Source organism: Ochlerotatus camptorhynchus, unplaced genomic scaffold (genome assembly GCF_037179485.1).
Source record: "Ochlerotatus camptorhynchus isolate MF236.1 unplaced genomic scaffold, CSIRO-AGI_Acam_v1.1 ptg000330l, whole genome shotgun sequence".
In the NCBI taxonomy this organism is placed as follows: domain Eukaryota; kingdom Metazoa; phylum Arthropoda; class Insecta; order Diptera; family Culicidae; genus Ochlerotatus; species Ochlerotatus camptorhynchus.
In genome coordinates, this window is record NW_027040818.1 from 1646193 (window position 1) to 1671927 (window position 25735).

General features: G+C 40.6%; 2 protein-coding genes across 3 annotated transcripts; one reads left to right on the forward strand and one right to left on the reverse strand.

Annotated features, from left to right (window-relative positions):
* Positions 1-47: 47 nt before the first annotated feature.
* Positions 48-1327, reverse strand: SsRbeta (signal sequence receptor beta). Of its 2 annotated transcripts, none has more exons than XM_065230664.1 (3): positions 1210-1327; positions 882-1091; positions 48-809 (listed from the first exon to the last, which is right to left on the reverse strand). In XM_065230664.1, exons 2-3 carry the CDS (start codon positions 1075-1077, stop codon positions 424-426), a joined length of 582 nt encoding a protein of 193 aa, XP_065086736.1. In that variant the 5' UTR covers positions 1078-1091; positions 1210-1327; the 3' UTR covers positions 48-423. The 2 variants fall into 2 exon arrangements, with proteins under 2 accessions (XP_065086736.1, XP_065086737.1); XM_065230665.1 differs by having other exon boundaries at positions 882-1083; positions 1200-1327.
* A 12393-nt stretch (positions 1328-13720) lies between these two features.
* Positions 13721-15931, forward strand: Pgm1 (phosphoglucose mutase 1). Its single transcript, XM_065230296.1, has 2 exons — positions 13721-13948; positions 14018-15931. The coding sequence occupies exons 1-2, from the start codon at positions 13871-13873 to the stop codon at positions 15623-15625; spliced, it is 1686 nt and encodes a 561-aa protein (XP_065086368.1). The 5' UTR covers positions 13721-13870; the 3' UTR covers positions 15626-15931.
* Positions 15932-25735: the final 9804 nt, after the last annotated feature.

Below are 25735 nucleotides of genomic sequence, written 5' to 3' on the forward strand. Positions count from 1 at the left end.
TAATTTCGAGCAATACAATATTCTGATAAAATAAAAACAAAAATAAGTTCAGTTTTCAATCTCTTTTTTTATTTGATGGTACGACTCGATGTAACAAACTAAAGCCTGATTCCTGCATTGCTTTATGTTGCTGCCAGAGTACAAAAAAATGCAACACCTTCCTCTTCCCTAACTCGATTCTTTCTACTCTTGTTCGAACTTATAAAACGGCAACAACAACCAAAAAAAAACTGGGTGGCTTAAGAGTGATGAGAATTGTGGAACAGAAAAAGCGTTCTTATGTGTAATAAATTAGTCTTTCCAAAAACAGAATATCCACCCATACCACTCGGAGGAAACTCGAAGCAGTAAAAATCTGCCTCGCATTCACACATTCCTCTCAAACATGGAAAAGGTTGTCGACCTATTCTAAACCCTTAGCTCTTAGTTAACTTTCTTCGTTGGTTTGGACAACAGTTCGTACTTCGACTTGGAACTGAACCACAGTCCGTAGGGGACGGCCAACGATGGCAGGGTCATGATGGCGAACGCAAACCAGTCCAGGTAATGCGAAGAGAATTGCTTGTTGAACTGAGCCTCGGCAACGATGGCACCCTCACCGGGCTCGGAGCTGACGGCGAACTGCAGTTCGGTGACTTCCTCCGCGGGCTGGTAGTTGACCTCGGCTGCGGTGAAGTTGAAGTAACCGTAGGCCTTTGGTCGCACCACAGCGATATGGGTGACGTTGGTCTGTGGGGCAATGCGATCGATGGTAGCCGTCAGCTGACCTCCAACGACGGTGAATGCCTCGGGATGGAAACCGTTGTCAACTGTTTTTAAGAAAAGTTTGTTAGTAAATTTCTAATAGCGATGCTCGCTTAAACATCCGCTAAAACACTTACCTAACTGTACATTAACGGCAGCTCCGGATCCAACGTTGTACAGTGTGTACTTGACAACAATGTCTCGGTTCTCTACGAGGTATTTGTTCAAAATCTGCTTTGACACCAACAACCGGGCGGAGCTGTCCTCGTTAGCAACACCCAGGTGGCTCAGGGCAAACAGACCCAACACGACGGCATACACAAAGTTCCTCATCGTTTTCTTATTGTCTGCATTGGAATGAAAGGAAAAAGTTAGCGACGTGGATTGTGAAACTATGCGAAATCTCAATAAAACTGGTGAAAATTATCTATTATTTATACGAATCCCACTAGTACTGCTACTTACGCGATATGTAACGCTAGTTTAACGAATAATTGAACAGTAAAATTCACAGAATTTCACCAATTTCTCTGACGACCGCACACGTCCAACACGAAATATACCGAGAAACGAAATGAAAGGAAAATGTGAATCCAACACCGCAAGCGAGTCAAAATACGTGTACGCTAGCTGTCAAAGCCAACTGTCAAATGGTCGCTGGTGTGCGTGTCGGTGGGTTTGGTGGGTTTGGACCGGTGTTATGCCCACCCAACTGCTTAACGCCACTTGCACTGAGGGAACAATCCTAAGAAAAATACTGAATGGCAATAGGGGAAACTGTCCTATTGTTGCGGTACGTTAGAAGCGTTTGAAGCCTATTGTTGTTTATGGAGGTCTCCATACACAACAATAGGCTCCTAACGCTTCTAACATATCGCAACAATAGGACTGTTTCCCCTACACTTAAAAATATTACAATACTAAGATTGATTAACATTATATCATTTTATGGTTATGCCTGTTTTTACATTTTATGGTTATGCATATATTGTAATGCATTAATTATGTCACGCTAAATCGAGGAAAAAATTACCCCCTTTACGATGGGGGGTATCGTCACGTTTTTCCTATACCTAATGCATTGCTTGTCACAAAATCTTAGACCCCCCCCCCCCCCCCCTTAGATCGTGACATAATATATGCATCAACCCTCGACCGTATTAAAGTTTTCCTTAAAAATTATACAAAGTCCGTGTAACGGCGGATAATTCTTCCAATCACAAGTCAAACCTAACGCGATGGCACTTGTGATCGTTCAAGTTATTTATTGTTGGCCGAAGGAATGTGATTGGGAGTGAAAATTTCGCTATTTGATATTTCCGGAGAACTTCGAGATTATGGCATAATTGCTTTTGTAAACAAACATGTCAGTTGTCGGTTTCTCGCGAATTAATGCTCAATCTAAAAAATAACAACACAAACAGGTAGAGGAATGGTTCCTCTATCATTTGGTATACTTTGTTCGTGAGATTGTTCTTTTATTCATGAGAAATCGGTGATTGCGTGTTTGTTTACAAAAGCAATAACGCCCTAATCTCAAAGTTTTTTCCTTGATTTGTTTTCCGTCGATCTTGTTTTCCGTGCTGAGCACCAATGCTACCGACGCCAGGAAGGCAGCTCCCACACCTGGACCCTACTTATCGACCCATCAACTCATGAACCGGGGACCAACGGCTTTACTTCTCTTCCGAAGGAAGGCATGATCAAAGATGTTATGCCTCAGAACATCCCGGCGACGCCGACTGGTATTGAACCCAGGCCTGCTGGGGTGAGAGGTAATCTCAAAGTTCTCCGGATTTAATATTATGCTAATAATAGAATAATAGTTGTTTTTCCAATCTCCTTCAGTATTCTAGTGGTCAGCATATTCCACCATGATGGAATACAAAGCAACGCAAGTTTTGTTCCGTGATCCAACAAGTTTCAGGAAAAATTTGCTTGCCCCACCACACGGTGGCTCCCTGTTTATTATTTATTAGTTATCTTAATCAGTGGTGGCACGAGTCCTGGAGTTTAACATTTTTTCCTAAACATTTGATACTTTTTGCGATAACCATTGTGACGACACACAAAAACAAACTGGCAAGCGTTCTAAACTGTTTTCTGCCAGCGACAGAACATTTTCGCACAAAGAAGCAGACAAGACCGGCGGCGCACGCGACATAAATTTATGTCGTGTAGAATTTTGCTGATTTCTGGCTAATTACTGCATTTATTTGATGTTTATTGCATGGAATTAAAAGATAAGAATGAAGACTGACCACTCATAAGCATTGATGTTAAAATTATGCGTTAATAAACGCATTAGAGTAAACGTGCTAATGGATGAAACTGGGTAACGGTTACTCAGATGATGACATTTGTCAAATGAGTAAACCTTACCCATTTCAATATAAACGAATAAACGCCCTAATGAATCCTTTGCATATACATTTTTTCGTCCGGGAAGAAAATTAAATTTGGTGTCGAATCCTTGGTCCTCTTCAACTGCATACGGCGGTCTTATACTACGGCTAGGCATTTTATATCCAGGCCAACCTCGCTCAAGGGGACTGAGCTTCATCCGTTTGAAGTTCACCATCTCATCGCGAATCTTCTTGAGCTAGGCTTCCCGCTCCTTATCTTCCGGAAGCTGCTGCTGTTGGACAAGCTCGCGGCCTCGAATAATCGGCGCTGACAATCCTGGCCATACAATGTTGGTCTTACCATGTTCATATCCTTGGGAGTAATACGTCCGGACCCCTTGCCTCGTCTTCGTTTCTTGCCGGCACTACTAACCGAAATGATTTATATCAGGACCATTTACCCAGAATCTGGGTAGATCTCACTCATCAGAGAAAAACCAGTTTACTCATTTTTTGACAACTCCATACAGCATGCAAAAATGAGTGCGATCCACCCAGTCACTGAGTAGCCTCAAAATAGCGTGTAGTATGCAGATCGAAGCGAAACAAAATTTGAAGCACGCGAAAAATTATGAAATTTCGCTAGCGAAAAAGGTTGTGAAAAAATGTGTGTGGAACATTTTCCAGTTTCCTTTTTTTGCAGTTTACAGTTCATGTGAAACGAAATCGATTAGTTTACACCTCCGGTGAAGTGAAAATCTGACAGATACGCTCTCCCGAAACGTCAACTTTTCGCGAACGATGCATGCGCGAAAAAGATGCGATCCACAACATTAGATTTCGCTGGATCGTTTCTGTTTACAGTTCAAAGCGAAGTGAAAAATTTTCCAATTGTGTTTTCACGCTGCTGAAAAATTTAGTATTTTGTATGAGATTTTCGCTTCGCTTCGATCTCTATACAGGCCTTGATGAGTAAAGGCTACCCGGATTCTGGGTAAATGGATGTAATAATAATTTCCAAACGCTCAAAATGGGGCACCAAAGAAAACATCTTTTGGGCAGTGTGAAAATGAAATGTTTAGATGTGCAACAACCAACAACCACGGAAATTTTTGAATTTTGGTAGCACATCCCGCATAAACGCGAACCATACCTTGACCTTACCGAAAATGGTTACAAATTGTTTATAATCCTTGCTAAACTTTAACTGCAATGGTTATGGAACTTTACATGAACGTTTGTGTGATAAAGTTTTAACCTTATGTATTATGGTTTTTTGGAAGTGAACCTTACAAATAATGGGTTGTTAAGAACCATTACCATTCAAAATTCTTGTTTTCTCCATACATTTTCTGAAAGAGAACTATATTAGAACCTTTTTACTTATGGTTTGAGAATTTTAATGGTAATGGTTATGGTAGTCAGAAAGGTCCATGGATGGTTTTGTATTGTCGGTCAACTTTACGTGGAATATATCGCGAATAGGTTGCCTGTAAATTAATGATTACCAATTTGCGATATATTCCACGTAAAGTTGACCGACAATACAAAACCATCCATGGACCATAACCTCCGACCAGATAATCTCGAGAAAGATAATCTGTCTATGTTACTTAGGACCTCGACGAAGATAATCTGTCTATGTTACTTAGGACCTAATGCAATGTTCAGCCTGAAATAAGGTCGATTTTTGACAGGCCAGTGATAAGGCCTATACCAACAGCAGCGTTTGACAGTAGGCAGCATGTTCCGGGCTCAAATCGTTTATTTTGCTGTGCTGGGCCCGCTGTCACGGTATAACATGTTGCTTACGTGCCTGCCACTGGGCTGATTATTGATGATCGAGTTCCACATATGTTATGTGGCCAAACATAAGGGCCATAAAAAGGATTCATAAATTACTTGAAAAAGACCGGGCTCGGTCGATCGTGTGCAGAAGCAGAAACATGCTTATAAAAATTTAACATAATTGAGAAATCCAACTTAAACTCCTGCGCGCCTGGTGGCAGGAATGAGCACTAACCGACGGTGATAAGTCTGTGACAGCCCTTGACAATTTCATTGATTGTTTGCAAAATTGTTTAATTTCAATGTAATTTCATGCAAATTTCTTTTCAGCATGGATGAAACTTGTACAAAATGCATAAAATTATTTTGTAATGCATTGTTCCTAAATAAAAGGCTACTTCAAGACAGTTCAATTACAGAAAACATGTTAAGGTTTGAAATCATCTGCCGATTAAACAGCAGACAAAGTTGGCCGACTAAATCCATCGACGAAAAACTATTGAATAGGCCGATTGCTCGGTGTAGCACCAGACGAAAAACGATTTAATCTGCTGATTAATACACCGACTGAAATTAATTTTTAAGTGGCAATAGATTTAGTCAGTGGACGAATCGGGTGATCTGGATGATGTTTGTTTATTTGGAAGATATTTTCGAAACAAAACACGATAAAATTCAGAATTATATACCATTATTACGAGTACTACTTTTTTGCTCGGATCATGTTTTGGCTCCCACAGAAACTCGCTAGAATAAATACAAAATAATAGTTTTTTGGTTGAAATTTCAAAAACGTATTTAGTTTGACACATTATTTCGGACTTATCACCGCTGCGATTGCAGTGCCACGGTGGCCGATTGAAACTTGGATTTGTCAATTGAGAAATCCAACTTAAACTCCTGCGCGCCTGGTGGCAGGAATGAGCACTAACCGACGGTGATAAGTCTGTGACAGCCCTTGACAATTTCATTGATTGTTTGCAAAATTGTTTAATTTCAATGTAATTTCATGCAAATTTCTTTTCAGCATGGATGAACCTTGTACAAAATGCATAAAATTATTTTGTAATGCATTGTTCCTAAATAAAAGGCTACTTCAAGACAGTTCAATTACAGAAAACATGTTAAGGTTTGAAATCATCTGCCGATTAAACAGCAGACAAAGTTGGCCGACTAAATCCATCGACGAAAAACTATTGAATAGGCCGATTGCTCGGTGTAGCACCAGACGAAAAACGATTTAATCTGCTGATTAATACACCGACTGAAATTAATTTTTATGTGGCAATAGATTTAGTCAGTGGACGAATCGGGTGATCTGGATGATGTTTGTTTATTTGGAAGATATTTTCGAAACAAAACACGATAAAATTCAGAATTATATACCATTATTACGAGTACTACTTTTTTGCTCGGATCATGTTTTGGCTCCCACAGAAACTCGCTAGAATAAATACAAAATAATAGTTTTTTGGTTTTTTTTTTTTTTTTTTTTTTATAATTCGTTTATTTTTCCAGGCTCATTTGCTGTAGCTTTGCGGAGCCGATATTCATTGTTTAAATAACAAAATTACTTAAAACTAACGTTAGTAAAGCGGAGGCCGATTACTCGCGGCTATCTCGAGGTTAGGGGTAACAAATTGTAACAAATGGATGGCAGGGTAGGGATTGTGAACACAAGGTTTGGAGAGCAATGTGCTCTTGATCTCGAACTAGGCGACACTCTGATGAAAAAGACAAACATGGGGGTACACCGATGGGCAACTAACAACTTGGGAGAACACAAGATGACACTAACTACTAAATCCTCAAATCTATCCGTTTTAAAAACACATAAATTAAATTCAAATAGTCGAGGTCTCGGCTCGCCAAGACATCTCTAACGGGTATCGCGGGTTGTTTTCCTCGGGCCCTGAGGGATATGGATAACTCAGATCTGGCAACACGGTGTAAGGTACATGACCAAACAACGTGCTCGATATCGTGATAACCACTGCCACACGCACATAAATTGCTGCCTGAGAGCCCAATTCGATAGAAATGCGAGTCTAACGAGCAGTGATTGGACATAAGCCTTGATATAACGCGTATAAAGTCGCGGCTCATGTCCAACCCTTTGAACCATGGCTTGTTCGACACCTGAGGGAGAATAGAATGTAACCATCTTCCCAATTCACCATCATTCCATTTTTGTTGCCAACTGATGAGGACTTGCTGACGAGCAATGGAGAAAAATTCGTTGAAGGCGATTTGTCGCTCAAAAATATCGCCTTCCATAGCGCCCACCTTAGCCAATGAGTCCGCTTTCTCATTACCCGGAATTGAGCAATGAGATGGGACCCAAGCTAAGGTGATAGTATAGGAGCAGTTAGATAAAGCACTCAGTTTAGATCGTATTTCAGGCAGGAAATACGAGGAGTGCTTCATCGGCCTCATTGAACGAATAGCCTCCAATGAGCTAAGACTATCCGTAAAAATAAAATAATGGTCAGACGGTAGTGAGGCAATTCGCTCTACTGCGTAAAATATAGCTGCGAGTTCCGCAACGTATACTGAGCATGGTTTCTGCAGTTTATAAGAGGCGCTATGAAATTGATTAAATACACCAAATCCAGTGGAAGCATTTATGGTTGACCCATCTGTGAAAAATCTTTTATCGTTACTTACATGGTGGTACTTGATTGCGAAAATTGAGGGAACAACCATCGACCGATGGTGATCTGGTATTCCATGGATTTCTTGCATCATGGTCAGATCAAAATTTACAGAGGAACTATAGAAGGCTTGAAAGCAATCACGATTGGAGATTAATGAAGAAGGACCAACCTCCAGCGTCATGTACTCATAGTACAAACTCATGAATCTTGTTTGAGGATTTCTGTCGAGTAGCTTCTCAAAATTTTCTATTACCAATGGGTTCATTACTTCACAACGGATAAGAAACCGGAAGGACAGTTCCGCGAAACGATCTGTCAGTGGGAGAACACCCGCGAGTACTTCGAGGCTCATCGTATGCGTCGAGTGCATACAGCCAAGCGCGATTCGGAGGCAACGGTATTGAACCCGTTGCAGCTTCAAGATATGTGTTTTCGCCGCGGATTGAAAGCAGAAGCTACCGTACTCTAGAACCGACAAGATGGTTGTTCGATACAACCTGATCAGATCTTCCGGGTGTGCTCCCCACCAAGTTCCAGTAATTGTACGAAGAAAATTAATTCTTTGCTGGCATTTTTGTTTCAGATACGCAATATGTTTTCCCCATGTGCATTTGGAATCGAACCAGACACCTAAATACTTAAAAGAAATACTTTGAGTGATTGTTTTACCCATTAGCTGAAGCTGTAACTGTGCAGGATGGTGCTTCCTAGAAAAAACAACCAACTCAGTTTTCTCCGGAGAGAATTCGATACCCAGCTTCAAAGCCCAAGTAGACAAGTTGTCTAAGGTATCTTGCAATGGTCCTTGCAGGTCCGGTGCACTTGGCCCTATAACAGACACAACGCCGTCATCTGCAAGCTGCCTTAGCGAGCAATTTTCATCAAGACAACCATCAATGTCTTTGACATAAAAATTATAAAGAAGGGGGCTTAAACATGAGCCCTGGGGGAGACCCATGTAACTAATTCGTGAAGTTGTCGAGTTTCCATGAGAAAAGCTCATATATTTCTCAGACAACAAGTGGCTCAAATAGTTGTTCATAATTGGTGAAAGCCCACTATCGTGGAGTTTATCCGAAAGGACGTCGATACAAACAGAATCAAAAGCCCCCTTAATGTCCAAGAAAACTGAACCCATTTGCTGTTTTTGCGCATAGGCCAGTTGAATTTCAGTTGAAAGCAACGCAAGACAGTCGCTCGTTCCTTTGCCTCTCCGAAATCCAAATTGCGTATCTGAAAGTAAACCATTCGACTCGACCCATTTGTCTAGACGAAAAAGAATCATTTTCTCCAACAATTTCCGTATACAGGACAGCATCGCGATGGGACGGTACGAGTTATAATCCGACGCGGGTTTACCGGGTTTTCGAATGGCGATAACTCTTACTTGCCTCCAATCATCCGGAACAATGTTGTGCTCCAGAAATTGATTGAATAAGTTCAACAAGCGTCTCTTCGCGACGTCTGGGAGATTTTTGAGCAAGTTAAACTTGATTCTATCCATTCCTGGGGCTGAGTTGTTACACGAGAGGAGAGCAAGTGAGAATTCCACCATCGAAAACGGAGAATCTATTTCGTTATTACCCGACGGACGATCACGAACGTTGGTTTGAACCGGCACCGAATCAGGGCAAATTTTCCGCGCGAAGCTGAATATCCAACTGTCTGAGTACTCCTTGTCTTCGTTGACCGGTGATGACGCGTTTCGCATTCTCCTGCCGACATTCCAGAGTGTTCTCATGGAAGTCTCTCGCGACAAACCATCGACGAACCGACGCCAGTAACCGCGTTTCTTGGCTTTAATCAAGCCCTTGAAAGTTTTCTCGAGGTCGGTGTACCGCTCGAAATCCCCGACCTTACCGTGTTTGCGGAAGCGTTTAAACGCGGCGGACTTCTCGCTGTTCGCGTTGGTGCAATCCTTATCCCACCACGGAGTGAGAGGTCGTCTGCGAATGGAAACACCCGGAACGCGTTTCGTCTGTGCTTGAAGAGCGCAGTCAACGATAAGTCGCGATAAAAAGGAGTACTCATCCAGCGGAGGGAGTATCTCAACCGATTCAATACCACCGAGAACCGTGGCCGCAAATTTTTTCCAGTCGATGTTTTTCGTGAGGTCGTACGCGATGTCAACCGAGCGAGTGGAAGATGAACCATTGGTAATAGAAATTTTGATTGGCAAATGATCACTACCGTAGGGATCTTGGATTACTTTCCACGAGCAATCCAACGATAGTGAACTCGAACAAAGTGAGAGGTCTAATCTGCTTACTCTTGCTGGAGGTTTGGCTACTCGTGTTGCTTCCCCGGTGTTCAGAATTGTCATTTTGAAGATGTCGCACATGTCGTATATCAAGGTTGAGCGGTTGTCGTCGTACAGTTCCCCCCAGCCTGTACCGTGAGAGTTAAAATCTCCTAAGATCAACCGAGGCTCAGATAAAACTGAGCAGATATCTGAGAGACCTTGGCGAGAAATCGCAGTTCTCGGAGGAAAATATACTGAGGCAATACTGAGGCTTTTACCTCGAATATTTACCTGACACGCGACAACTTCAATGCCTGTCACGGAAGGCAGATCGATTCTATAAAAGGAATGGAGCTTATTAATCCCTAGAAGCACCCCTCCATACGAATCTGCTCGATCAAGGCGAATAATGTTAAAATCGTGGAAAGGGAGATCGGTGTCTGAAGAAAGCCATGTTTCACAAAGAGCAAATGCGTCACAAAGTGAGTTGTGAACTAAAAATTTGAATGCGTCAAGTTTCGGTATAAGACTTCTACAGTTCCACTGAAGAAGAGAGATCATATCTCCGACCTCATTCGGAAAATTATCCATCAAAAGATATGATCGATGCAAGGAAGGACCACCTAGAAGCTAGTTGCTTCAAAAGAGTTTTCACAAATGGAAGCACTAAATTAATAATGTTCCTAGTTGAGTCAGAGACGTTGAATATATTGAAGATGCTCTCCACAATTCCAGAAAACGTGAACATGGCATCATGTTCTTGCTGGTTATTTAGCTGATTTTCTGGCTGAAAAACTGGGATATCTGGGGTTTTAGATGATCCCGGAAGTGGCGGAAAGTCTTTGTTAAAATTACAAACTTGAAATCCCGGTGGTGGGGGTTTTGCTACATTTCCGCTACCTCTTAAATTTGTCAAGGTAGGTTGAGAGTCCGTACGAGAGGCCTTACGAGGTTTTTGGGTGACGTTTGTTTTGGACCGCTTCCTCGTGTTGCCGTTAAAGACAAAAGGACTACTCTCACCAACCTCTGAGTCAGAGCCCTGATCATCATCTGGCAGGAGGTGGAATGTGTTGTTGCTTTTTGGGGTGGTTTGGGAAGATGAAGCGGTCGTTTTCAAAATTTCTGCTAACGAGCGCTTAGAGCGAGCTTGCAAGGACCGCTTTAGTTTTTCTCCCTGCTGTTTGTACTTCGGGCAATCACTCAGAGCATGCGGAGCATCCTTACAGTAAACGCATATTGGTGTAGCATGACAAGGACCCTCCGTATGCTCCTCCCCACATTGATCGCACCGCGGTTTGTTGGAACAAAAGTCCGCGGTGTGACCTAGTTGTTTGCATTTCAAGCAATTCATTACCCTCGGTACAAACAAGCGTACAGGTAGTCGAACCTTCCCAATTGTGACGTAGTCAGGTAATGCCGATCCTGAAAAGGTCACACGAAACGAATCTGAGAGGGTATACTTTTTGTTTGTGCCTATGTGCGACACTGACTGCAGTTGAATGCAGTCCAGTATCTTGACTTTCGGAAGGGCACGGTTTTTGAAAATGCCGAAAGATTCGACTTGCAGGAAATCCTCACAAGTCAGACTCGAATCGGTGACCACTCCTTCAATTTCTACGTCACAACTGGGGACGTAGACTCGATATTCGATCGAAAAAAGCTCACAGGCAACAATTCGGTTTGCCTGTTTCAGGTTATCAACGGTAACGCGCAGTTTGTTTGGCGTCACCTTAAAGATATCGGTTACGGCCGAAAAATGTTTTGTCAGATCCTTCGAAATCCGAGAAATATTCAAAGGTTTTTGTTTGGGCCGGAAGAAAACAACCCACGGACCTTTCGAGTCATCAGGGTAAGCCTTGTGGCGGGGGGTCGCTGATATTTTCGGGGGAAGGAGTGGAGTAGGGGGCACATAAGGACAAGGCGGCGATGGTGGACAAGGCGGCGATGGAGGAGAAGGGGGCTGTGGTAGAGATTTCACTTTTGGATAGGCTCCAGTGTTCTTGCTGGTGGTTTGATCAAGGTGCTCTTCGAGGGTATCCATTTCCTCAGAGCTATCAAGCTTTTCAAATGAGGGAGACTTTATTGACTCATCATCAGAGATGTCAAGCGACAGACCCCCGCCTTTATTTGTATCATCCATTGCGGTGACTTAAGATACCACCGCAACGGAATTGGTTGCAATCTTAGTTATTAAATGTTTATATTTTCCACAAATTTCAAATATATGGATTGAAATTGGAAAGGAAACAACAAGAAAAGGAAGTCAACACTGTGAGTGAATTGCTCAGTGTTAAAAAAATAAAAATAAAATAAAATATGTGCAAAAAAAACTAAATAAGATAATGAATAATAATAAAAATAATAATTTGTAAGAAAGGAAATTCAACGCTGCAGGGGGATTACTTAATATTAGCAAATCAAAAACCACACAAAAAAAAATTATTTACAAAAAAAAAAAAAAAAAAAGAATTAGGCTGAGAAAAAAATTAACTTATCTCTATATGCCGGGATGGCGCGTTTACAAACTCCACTGTGCGATGACGATGAAGCAGAGATGATCGCTCTATTGTTGCAGCACGTGGCTTAGCACAAAGGGCACCGTCCGGTCTGTATAGACCGTATCTGCAGTTCTGCTGCTTCGTTGTACGGTGTATACGGGTGATGACCTTTTGATGCCGTATGATGCGATGTCTAGGTGGTGGTTGATAGTTTTACCGTTGGACAATCCAATCTTCAGACTCGGCTGAGATGGTTGCTTCCTCCGGGGAACGTTTATGTCCGCCTGTGGCACTGCACACCTGAAGGTGTAAAAAAAACTCCGATCGGGGAGAGAAAAAAAATCCACTTTTTTCCGAAAAACACTTTTGCGGCGGCGGGAGAGTAGCGTAAGCAAACTTGCTCTGTCGAACGTTCGACGAGGAATGAGTTTTTTGGTTGAAATTTCAAAAATGTATTTAGTTTGACACATTATTTCGGACTTATCACCGCTGCGATTGCAGTGCCACGGTGGCCGATTGAAACTTGGATTTGTCAATTTACAACATCAAAAAGTGGTATACTCTGAACAAAATCTTTGTTCAAATTTATTCGGAGTTAGTATAATTATAAATACAGTCAGGTCTTTTTACACGGGGATACGTACCGTGTAAAAAAAACCGCGTAAAAAAACCTACGAGATTTTTATATTTCACATGTTTAAATGTTTTTAAAAAATCGAATTTTGATGCCATTTGTAATTAAAGCATGCTATGGTCCATATAGACATATTTTAAAAAATTCTGTATTTACACCAAAAATTGTGATTTTTTTTTTTTTAGGTATGCCATTCGATTACCTATAGCTTGAAACGGATAATGTGATTGGAATCAAGTCGATAGGTTGTATCGTTGTCGAGAAATCGTTAAAAACGTACCGTGTAAATCGCAAAAAACGTGTAAAAAAAACCGTGTAAAAAAAAACCGCGTAAAAAAACCATGTAAAAAAAGACTTTAGTGTAAAATAATCAAATAATCGAATGATCAAATTTTAATCTTTCTTCGTGTAGTAATATTTTTGAGTGATAAACAATTTTACGCCCACCTTAAAGAAAATCTTATCAACGCGACTCTGGTTGGGATTTAAAGATAAACATTGCAGGGTGCGTCCGGGAAGTGCGCTCCAAGTTAATGTTTCCATATTTTAAATGTAAATTGAACACTTTTGCCAGCTTATAAACGACTCAAATGAAGTTTAAGTAACTTTTCCTGTATTATTATTTTTCTACTTAACTTAAGTTTGTTATACAAATAAATTTCAAAATCAAAATGAAGGAGTGACACCACCCCGTGAGAACCAGCCTCCAAACTTCGATGAGACGTGAGAAACCGTCAATCCGCGAACAGTGCTCTGGTGGATGCGACCTTCACGCGACATTCAAAACAGATATTTCGTTCGGATCGGCAGGAAAACATCCATTCGTTCGTTAGCAATCCTCCACATAAGAAGCTGCCGTACGGTTAAGTAGTGAATAATATTCATTTTGCAGGCAGAGTTTGTGCAATACTATCTCTATTATACTGATAAGAAGCGATCCACAAAGAGTGCTTGTTAGAACAATGGCTATCACCATCGCCACCGTTGCCACCGCTCCATTCGAGGGCCAGAAGCCCGGCACCAGCGGACTTCGAAAGAAGGTAAGCTACTAAAAAAAATCCCTCACTGTTTTCATTGCTCTTAACGGTGTTCTTGTTGTGTCACGAAAGGTCAAAGTGTTCACCCAGAAGAACTACACGGAAAATTTTGTACAATGCATCCTGGATGCTAATGGTGCCCCATTGGCGGGATCCACCCTGGTAGTAGGAGGAGATGGCCGTTACTTCTGTCGGGAAGCTTGCGAGCTGATTGTGCGAATGTGCGCTGCGAATGGAGTGGCTAAGGTTCTGGCAGGTCAGAATGGTATTCTGTCCACGCCAGCCGTTTCCAGTTTGATCCGCCGTCACAAGGCTTTAGGTGGAATCGTTCTGACTGCGTCTCACAATCCCGGTGGTCCGGAAAACGATTTCGGGATCAAGTTCAACTGCGAAAACGGAGGACCGGCACCGGACAATTTTACCAATAAAATTTTCGCTCTCTCGGGAGAGATCAAACAGTACAAAATTACGGAAGGATTGGCCATTGATGTCTCGAAAACGGGAGTCAACAACTACGAAGTCAATGGAAAGCCGTTCGTGGTGGAGGTCATCGATTCCGTTACTGACTACATCCGTTTGATGAAGGAAATTTTCGACTTCGACAAGCTAAAGGACTTTGTCAGTGGAAAGTCCCGCAATGGCCAGCCACTTAAGATGAGAATCGATGCGATGAACGGAGTGACTGGAAGTTACGTAAACGAAATTTTTGTCAATTGTCTGGGAGCATCGAAGGATGGCGTGGTTCACACGACTCCACTGCCAGACTTTGGTGGACTTCATCCGGATCCGAATCTTACCTACGCCAAAGACTTGGTCGAAGCCGTACGCAATGGGGACTACGACATTGGAGCAGCCTTCGACGGAGACGGTGATCGTAACATGATTATCGGTCGCAATGCGTTCTTCGTGACCCCGAGCGACTCACTTGCCGTTATCGCTCATTACCTCGAATGCATTCCGTACTTTAAGAAGAATGGAGTCACAGGTCTGGCTAGAAGCATGCCGACGGCTTCCGCCGTTGATCTGGTTGCCAAGGCTCTGAACAAGGAACTGTTTGAAGTCCCCACCGGATGGAAATACTTTGGCAATCTGATGGACGCCGGCCGCCTGTGTCTGTGCGGAGAGGAAAGCTTCGGAACTGGTTCCGATCACATTCGTGAAAAGGACGGCATCTGGGCCGTTTTGGCTTGGTTCTCGGTCATGCAGCATACCGGAAAGAGTGTAGAGGAAATTTGCGTTGAACACTGGAAGCGCTACGGCCGAAACTACTTCACCCGCTACGACTATGAGGAATGCGATCTAGCTCCGTGCAACGAGATGATGACCTCCCTGGAAAAAACTATCACCGACGCTTCCTTTGTCGGCAAAGATTTCTCTGCCGGAGGAAAAACCTATAAGGTCAAGTTGGGAGACAACTTCAGCTACAACGATCCTATCGACAAATCTGTTTCCACCAAGCAAGGACTTCGCATCGTATTCACCGATGGTAGCCGTATCGTGATGCGTCTCAGCGGTACAGGCAGTTCCGGGGCCACCGTTCGTCTGTACATCGATTCCTACGAGAAGGAGAACGTTCTCGGGCAGGCTTCCGTCATGTTGAAACCCCTGATTGATATTGCACTGGAAATCTCCAAACTGCCCAGCTTCACCGGTCGCGATGCACCGACCGTCATCACGTAAGAAGCCACGATTATTCAAATCTTCAGTAGAGATCAATGTAGAAATGAACCATTATTTCGAAAAAGAAAGTTAATTAGTCGTCGTTGGTCGTTATCAACCTGCAACAAAAGTTATCAGCTCTGTTTGTTGGAATTTAAATTTAGCTAAGCCAAAGTGTCATCATTGTTTTGTTTGGTTCCTTATTGTTCAACGTGTGCGAGAGATTATAGTTTTAGACATCATTATGATCATTATTGCCAGTGCATTTTGTTTAAGTTTCGTTTAATTAAAGCGTTTTGTTTCGAAAAATTATTACCAACACAAAATAAATTATAGGATGGTGTTTTCTCGAATAAAGCAATGGGACTTATATTATTATTATTTTGATGACTACCATCATTCTTATCGCTAATAATGCAACTCATGGTGATTCGATAAAATACTCCCTTATCGACCACAATGTAGAACTCGTGATTTTTTTTCACTTCAGTTATAAGGAAATGTAGCATTAATTAATTCTTAGTAAACCAAATTTGAGTTTCGTTCCCTCGCAATAAAAAGTACACTGAAAACGAATTCAACTCAGGGGGTAAGTCACTTTAACTCATTCGCATGGAGAAATTTCTAAAAGCGGAGGTTACTAAGTAAGTCTTATAGTACGTTCAGACTACAGAGTTATAACATGTTATTGCGCTATCTTGATAGTGGTTTCTCTGTTGCAATTATTTGACTACCGTTATAACATGTTATAACTCTCCAGTCTGTACAGCGTTTTATGCTCTGAAACGACTAAACTAATTCGCTATAAGTTAAATACTAAAATCAATGAAGCTGCTGTTAATAATTATTTATTCGTCCCAGAGGTGATACATTCCAACACAATCGGTCTATTTAGTAGCTTTTCGTCGATTGCAATTTGGATTGCATGTTTTATCAGCCCCTTATAAAATCCCATTTACGTCAATCTGTCATTTCTTCTGAAGCAAAATCGGTCGATCACGCGAACCGACTAAATCTTGAGGAAAATCAGAAGGATTTTAATAGGGGCGGATTGACCCGTAACGTGGGTAGATCACCTTTTCGTGGTACGTTACGGGATGTAAGATCTACCACCGATTCCTAGTCCTGACTACTTCAAACTAGGGGAACAGGATTTTTCAGTAATCCAAGGAACACATCTTAGTCCTTGTTACTTTTTATGCCTTGTTGATAGTGACAAGACTCGGCTACAGTTGCCCTACAGCTGTCTACAGCAGCAGTCGATTTTTTATTTCGTTGTGAACCACACGATAGCCTGTTTTCGAGACTCGCTATTATATAGTTGCTCTTTGTTCGTTGCTAGCAGTTCGGTGCCTATTGTTGCTACGGTGCAAGATGTGTGAAGTAAAAAACACCATCAAGTTTAGCTTCAGCCATTGTGATGCCAAACCAAACATCGGAGAGATAGTAAATTTCGCCAAAGCACTCGACGCGGATCCGGCTGAAATGGAAGCTGTTTATCGCATTGGTGAGGAAAGGGGAGTCTTCATGAAGTTCAAATCAGAGGAAGCGATGCTCCATGCTCTGACATTCAATTCGGAGGATTTAATCTTCCATTATGCGAATGGAACGACGGCAAAGGTACGCATGTCGCATGCTGGTGAATTCATTCAATATGTGCGTGTGTATGACTTGCCACCAGAGGTACCCGACAACGAGCTGGATAAAGTGCTGGGGAAATATGGGAAAATTAAACGCATCATCCGGGAGAAATTTCCAACTGATCTGTGTTTTGAGGTGTATACAGGGATACGCGGTGTATATATGGATGTGAAGAAGGAAATCCCCACGTCATTACATTTCTTCAATCGCAAAGGAAACATTTTTTATGATGGCAACAAAGACAAATGTTTTCTGTGCAAGGCGGACGGACACCGGAAGCTTTCCTGTCCCAAGCGGAAGGCTCGGAAGGAACCGGAGAAGCAACAGAAGGAAAAAGGAAAGCAAAGTGAAAGAAAACAACACAGCAGCAGTACGTATGCTGGTGTAGTGGTGGAAGGTGCGTCGTTTGTCATTAGCGATCAGGAAACGGATACGGGGTTGGAGATGTTGAATGCAGATAACGAAATGGACGTGACTACCCCGACGACCGACGAGAGTAGCGGAGAGCATGCAACGGGAAACGATGTCCAGAAACAGCAGCAGCGATCACGATTCGGGTTCAATGAAAATGAGGAACAAATTCGGGAAAGAAAGAAGTTGCGTGCACGGGAGAAGATCGCTTTGTCGCCGCTTCGATCGCCACCCAGAAAAATGATATGATAAAATATATTTGTACATATTTTTCTTTTGTATTTTGAGTACCATAATTGGTATTCTATGTTACTCGGCTCCGCTAAGTTATTTTTATAACATTTGAGCCTGCCAAATAAACGAAATGGAAAAAAAAAAAAGACTCGGCTTTGTCCACCGAGGATGATCTTGAAAGAAGGAATAAAATGAGTTAGTTAGTCTTCATCTAGGTATGTGATTCCTAATCTTCTATTCGTTGTTCTCTAGTTTGAAGTGGTCAAGACTAGGGTTCTGATGCATGGTCATTATCGGTGTTATTCCTTAATTTTGTTGCTAAGGTATCCAATTTTGACTGACAAAGGGACGCGTTTTTGGAGGGTGTTTCAACACTCCGAAGGGTATAAATAGCGGAACCTTTCAATTAGAGTTGAATCGAAGACAACAAATCGCTCAAAGGTAAATGCTTCGAACGAATTTGATAGCAAAGATTACATCCTCAGAAGAAGGGTTTGTGTATTTGCTGCTTTTTCTATGCGTTCTTCCACCTTCACTCAAGCGCAGCACCATTGTATCTGTCGCTTGGATTCTGGCAAAGTTGCCAGTCTTCTTGATTTGTTGTCTTCGGTCGAATCCTTGCGATAAATGCAAGAATGACAAAAGTAAAAAAAAAATCGAATACTTCATCATTTCTCAATAGTGATGGAGTAATACGACATGCACTAAACTAAGGACACGGGATATACTACAATAGATCAAATTACTGGTCGCAGTGGTGTTAGATCCCGAACAAAGGAAAAAAAAAGATGGGGGCGGATTTGCTCACAAAATTAGCAAAGTTTTCCAAACTTTTCATGGAAAAACTTCTCGAATATGAGAAAAATCAACGAAAATTTGTCAACCCAAATTTGAGTTCAGTTTACTCATAAATCGCAAAAAGTACAGGAACTCCGTGATGAGTAAATTTTCCTCATGTTTTTCCAGGTTTTCCCAGGAAAAAACATCCCGAATATGAAAAAGGTAAAGATTGGATTCTCTTAAGCTGGGTTTAAACAGGGCAAGTCAATTGATCAAGTCAGTTGAATTCAACTGACTTGAACGCGAATTGAACGTGTAAACCATGCCATTCAACTGACTTGATCAACTCACTTGAATTGAAAAAAGTTGAACCAGGCTCAACTTTGCAAGCCAATTGAATTCAACTGAGTTGATCATTTGACTTGCCCTATCTAAACCCAGCTTTAGTCTACTGGTACTACTCCTAGACTGAGTAAAATTTTCGGAAATTTTCCTCATTTTCCGGCAAATTTTTTAGGTTTTCCACAAGAAAACAAAAGGCAACTAATTTATTCATCGCTGAGATCCTGTACTTTTTGCAATTATAAGTAAAGTGAACTCAAATTTGGGTTGATTTCATTGGCCGTGTCAGTAAATCCACGTTTTGCTAAATTGAGTCGAATCCAACTCAATTCTTAGTTGATCTCATCGTCCGTGTGCGTTTTTGCGATTTTGAGAGAAAAACCGTGATGATGAGTGATCTCATCTCATTGGTCGTGTACAAATTTCTTGAAAGTTTCAATAACCTTGTACGCAATCTTGTATGCAACTTTTGATGCATCTTTTCCGCTCTCAATAGACTTCTCTGTCGTTTGTGAAATGCACAAGTATTAGTGCAGAACTCGGGGTAAATCATAAGTATTAGTGCAAGAAAACCTTTGACTTCAAGCGAAGATATCATATCAAAAAAGACTGGCAACTTTTCTAGAATCCAAGCGACAGATACAGTAGCGCTTCACTTGAGCGAAGGTGAAAGCAACGCATAGAAAAATGAGCAAATACATAAACCTTTCTTCTGTGGATGTAATCTATGCTATCAAATTCGTACTGAAATAATTATGGGAACTCTCGAATTGCTTAAGGCCCAAACGCAATGTGGGCGGAAGCGGAACGGAAACGGAAAGTTTGACAGTTGTCACTAATGACATCAAGATGCCTAACCGAAGTCGATTTGGATCTAACTAGTTTTCAATCCGACAAGTAGGCTTACTCAGATCGGGCTTTTCCGCCGTCATTGCGCTTGGGCCTTTAGAGCAACCGTACCAATGAGTAAATAAGGCACATTTACCTACCTCTACCATAACGTTACTTGCGTACCGGGGGTTGCTATTCAGGTGGGGGAAATAGCAATACGCACCTTGGGAAGTAGTGAGTTCATAAATTTAGCAACCCGGTAGCAACGCATCAGACGGTTGCTATTTTGAATAAACGTCAAAAATTTGTTTTGCCGGTGTGGAAAACGGTAACTTAAATTATGACTCTGATAGCAACGACCGGTGTGGAGAGGAGTGATTAAGCCAAAATGGAAACGCTGTTCGTAAGTAAAATAGTCCCGCAAATGGCAACGACTGGTACGGTTGCTCTTAGGGACTGTTCATAAACTACATAGACAGTTTAGGGAGAGGGGGGTTGACAATAATTGATAATTATTATCCACGGCCCATACAAATTTTATTTTTTGTATGAACAATTGTCAACGCAGGGAGAGGGGGTCACCGTCTACGTAGTTAATGAACAGCCCCTAGCAAGTTTCTGAGCTTTTTCCGAATTTGTGATCAAAATTTTACCACCTTCTTTAAGCGCTGCAATAGGCTTTTGAGTTTTTATTTTAAATTTATTTGTGAGTTTCCAAAAGGATTTGGACTTTGGGTCTAATTTCGAAACATTATTTTCGAAAGTTTAGTTCCTCAGGCACGTAGAAAAAAATATTTTAAACCTAGGGGTGAGACAGCTTTTGATAATGAGTAATATTGGAGTAAATTTTGAGTAACTCTGAGTAACTCGAGTTGCTCAATATTCAATGCACGGTGACATAGCAACCTGTTAGTTTTGACTGCATTCCACTAAAGAGCCTGAATTTATAAAGAGACGACATGTCAAAATTGGAACAATCGATTATCTGTCAAAGTCATAGCAAAAGTTATTCCAATCGAGCAGAAGACCTGTCAAATGGATAAGGTGTCGCCTCTTTACCCAATTCAGCCTCTTTACATTCCACGATTGTCAAGCAAAGACGTTTGACGAGGAAAATATACGTTCATCAATTAACAACATTACATATCGGATTGCCATCCACAAAATCCGTGTTGCAGTCTGCAAAATCTGTGTATGCTTATCATTGTTTTACGATGATAGTAATGGGATTTTCAAGTGAATATGGAGTTGACATAATTTAACGTATTGATGATGCACATTTTGGCAGAGGTTTCAAAGACTACGGCTTTATGATTCCAGGACTGTATTGCTCACGAATGAAGTTTTTGATGGTAGTTTTTCTCTTCCTTTGCATCGCGTTTCACTTGCGACTTTGGAGAGAAATAATCATTGAGGAGTTACAGTTTTCACAAAGTTTAAACCGAGATTATTGGAAAGATCATTGACTAGTCAAATATAAAAATTTACTGCTCTATCAGAACAATTCGAACTAGAATTCGCAACTCGTGCTAACTTATTTATATAAGATGCTGAAATTAAATCATACATTTGAAGCGGTGAGAATCTTAATCTTCACCGATTTTGCTTGATTGGTCAAATCTTGAACAGGCTTAAAACTAAAAATAAGTCTAATCAACACTTTCCAATGCATGATCATTATAAGAGTCAATGCCAAAACTGCTAATAGAATGCTAAATTAACCATCGAAAGAACACACCCTTGGCAATTCGTAATAAAGCACGCCAAATAACGGGTTCATTTCTCGGGATCATATCGGAAATATCTTTTCCTGATTTGTCAACTTTATTGCCCACGATAGTAGAGACCACGCATATAAGAGTAATTCATACTGAAAAGAAGAATACACAGATTAATGAGTATTTGATGCAAGAATACAAAAAATAAAATACGGATAGGATTACCCTGACACTCTGGCAGATAATGTATGTTTATACTGATTTAATTTTTAATTTCTTGACGAATGTGAGACTGCTTTGATCACTTTTGAGTAAATATGAGTTACTCAAATTTGCTCACTGTGAAAATATTAACTCTGAGTACAGCCGTCTTGCCCCTAGTTTTAAACGTAATATAATATTTTACGTAAAATCAATAAGAATTTCATTTTGTTTTGGCTGCAAAAAGAAATCATTATTATTTCAACAATCCAGTATTGTTGTTCCTTAAAATCCATGGATTGTTAAATCAAAAAGAAAATCTTTTCGAATTTACAAGAGCTTTCATGGTTTTGACGTAAGCTGTCAAATTTGGCAGCTGGGTCAACAACAAAAATATGTTTGTTTTTAAAAGAGATTTCTTGTTGATTCAATCTAATTTATTTTATGAAGTCTGACAATTCACGCAGTAGAAATAAAAATATGTTTGTTGATTCAAAAATAATATCAATTTTTTTATGTATTGCTTTCTTTTTGTTGCATTTTGCAGAATTGCAATTGAATTTCTGAGGCATAAAATCACTGATCACGCCTTCCTTCGGAAGGGAAGTAAAGCCGTTGGTCCCTCGGTTGGTCCCCGGTTCATTAGTAGATGGGTCGATTTGTAGGGTCCAGGTGTGGGAGCTGCCTTCCTGGCGTCGGGAGCATTGGTACTCAGTACGGAAAACAAGATCGACGGAAAAAAATCAAGGAAAAAACAGAAAAATTGATTATATTTAGCAGCTGTAGCATACTTACTTACCTCAAGTCTCAAGATTTTCGGAAATCTTGCACTTATTTCCCGAAATTCACAATTAAAAACAATACTTACGTGGAACGCAGAAAAGTGCTGAATCAAACAACCCGGGGGCAACTTGACAAGTCCAGTACATTCCCAGTGTACTCCGAAAATTTGGCTTATTTTAATTTATTTTATTTATTTCTTCATGTTTGAATGAATATACGAAATGTTAGTGTTCACACAGCAAACCTGCTACTCACCGCGAATAAGAATCAATTTTGTATTTTTTTCACCCCTCAATAGAAAGATGGGGAAGTAAACTGTTTTTAATAATACGGCTTTTTATTGCAAGTCTTCACCGCACAAGTATGCTCAGAAACATTATTCTCGAGACTGATAATATTCAAGAGCAAAATATAATAGAATTAACCAATGTGTTTTTATTTCTATTTGATTATATAAGAAAAACTTCCATCAATCTGTTCCAATTTGTTTGGATTTATTTCATTTCACCATGGTGAAACAAAAAGTTGCCTTCCCGCATAGAGAAATACCATTGGCGTCTTGCAGTGAAACTTTTCCATGCTTACGCCACCTACATTTCGAAGTGAGAACTACTAGAAGGAGGATAGTTTCCAAATTCTTCAAGTAAAACAGACGATTTTTGGGGCAAATCGGTACATAAAGAAAAACTAATAATTTCCCATGGAAACTTTTGCTTGAATCGTGTAAGAAAATGTGTTTGCAAACTAACTGTTATTATTTCGGTATGGATCGGAGATGTTTTCATGGAAAATTATGCATTACAAGTTTGCACCCACAGGGAGAGGTTACCTCCTGCGCAGCGGCATTTTTCGGAAAATGGTGAATATGTGCTAGGATGAAAGTGGAAATTAAGTGAATTTACTTAGGAAAGGTTGTATCATGCTGGTGGTAATGGAGATTGGTTGTATAGGACGCCAATATTCAATAAATGTTCATTTTGGCCTTTTGTTAGCAAACATATTGATGCTCACAATTTTCGACGGAAAACGCAACGGAACTTGCTTTACTCAACACGCACCATACTATAAAATGGTGCTAGATGGTCTTCACAGTGATAACCAGATGACAAATCATCTTTATTTTGAGTAATTGAGCAATTTACTTCTGTTTACATCATATTTACGATGCAGCATTGTTGGAGCCGCGAAATGAAATGAATATATCTTATGAAAGTTCAACTGGAAAATTCAAAGTTGCACATTAGTCTGATCGTAAAAACGTTTTCTTCTGCAATTCGAATGTTATATTGGAAGAATTTTACACATGCTTGATGAAAATTATGATTTAACGCTAATTTTCACGAACTTTATATGCAGTCTGTCAACATTATCATCATCATGCAGTGGCGACATCTGCGTTGAGCTTTTACGGCAATCTTCCAATTGCGGCGGTGAAGGGCAGTCCCTTTGTTTACGTTGTGTGGCGACATCTACTATTTGCAAGTGGGTACGTGAAACTAAGATTATCTGTCACCTTGCCGGGGAGTTGGAATCAAACGAGAAAAGTTTTATTATTGTTTACATTTTTGTCCGGGTGAAAACGAGGGAATGGTTGGTAGTTATTTTTGCATTCATGGCCCGGGGAATGGACACAGCAAATAAATGCTAAATTTAAATTAACTATTGCAAATCCCGCCAAATAACTTTAATGGCAGGATCGCGTGTTCTTTGATATTGTCTCCGACGGACTTGTTTAAGACGTCGTCTATTATAATTTATTCGAATTTAACCTCACATTTTGGTACTGAGGCAGCTCTTGACTACTTTAGAAGTAGTCAGAGATTCAAGAGCATAATTAATTTCATCTTAGCTTTGCATATTATTCGATATTACTCCCAATCAGCTCTATGGTAGTTGAAGGTAGTGCTGTTCGGATTAGAAATTATTTCTTTGGATACTTCAAAAGTTCCTAGAAGGCGATCAAAACCGAATGGGTAACCAATTTGTAACCGTTTGTTACAAGATTTGTATAATTTTTAAATTGTACATGATTGTTTAACGTACTGTCACGTTTTTATAAGTAATTTTGTTGGTTAGTGGGATAATTAAATGATTATGTATTAAAATATTGTCAATTTGTTAGCAGGGAATTGTTTAAACTTTAAAATGTATAACAGTAAAGTAGGGATAGGTTACAGTACAGTGGTGTTAGCGTTAGCGTTAGCGTTAGCGTTAGCGTTAGCGTTAGCGTTAGCGTTAGCGTTAGCGTTAGCGTTAGCGTTGTTATGATATACTTCGTAGATTGGATACTAGCGACACTCACGTCTCTTCTGAAATTCTCAGTTAGACTACTTTCAGGAATAATGCTCAGGAGTAAACATTGGTTCCAATCTAAACAAGAGTAACAGAAGCATGACTGTCGCTATTCCCGGCCACGCCCATCTTTACCATAACTAGGGATAGGGAAGGAAATGTTGATGTAGTACTTACTTAACGAGAGGCCACCGACTTAGCGACACCCTCATAAGTGCTACGGAGTTGGAAGGTTGGGTAGGGTATTCGGTTAGGATTCACCTCAAGTTGGCGATGCAACCAAAAGTATGTATTGTTTATTTGTTGTTTATTTAATCTCTCGATAGCCGGCTATCGAAAGAACATATTAATTTTGTTTAGTGATAATGAATTTTAAGAGTCATGACGGAGAGCTTGGGATTAAACCCATGATTTTCTGCTCAGTAAGCAAAAACGATCCCTCCAGGATCATCGAGCATCTCAGAACCATAACGCTTCGCGACAATACAGGACTACGTTTTCACTTGATATGCAAATAGTTTCCGAGGGTATTGTTCAATATCAAATATACAAATGATGGTGGCGATTTATTGTGCTGTGGAAGAGCTTGGGGTTAAATCCATGATTTTCTGCTCAGTAAGCAAAATCGATCCCTCGAGGGTCATCGAGCATCTTATAATCCACAGCGCTTCGCGTCAAAATACGAATATATGTATGAACTATCTATTATTGAATAACTATTATTTACGATAATTACATGAAATAAATAAAATATAAACTACAAACAAAACGTGACTGCTAAAATCTCAAAAAGATATTCATTTTCATTTTCATTTTCATTTTATGAGGGGTCATGTCACCGATGTGAATATTCACACCATCCATAATACACCAGGGAAGGGGAGAGGAGTGAGCAACA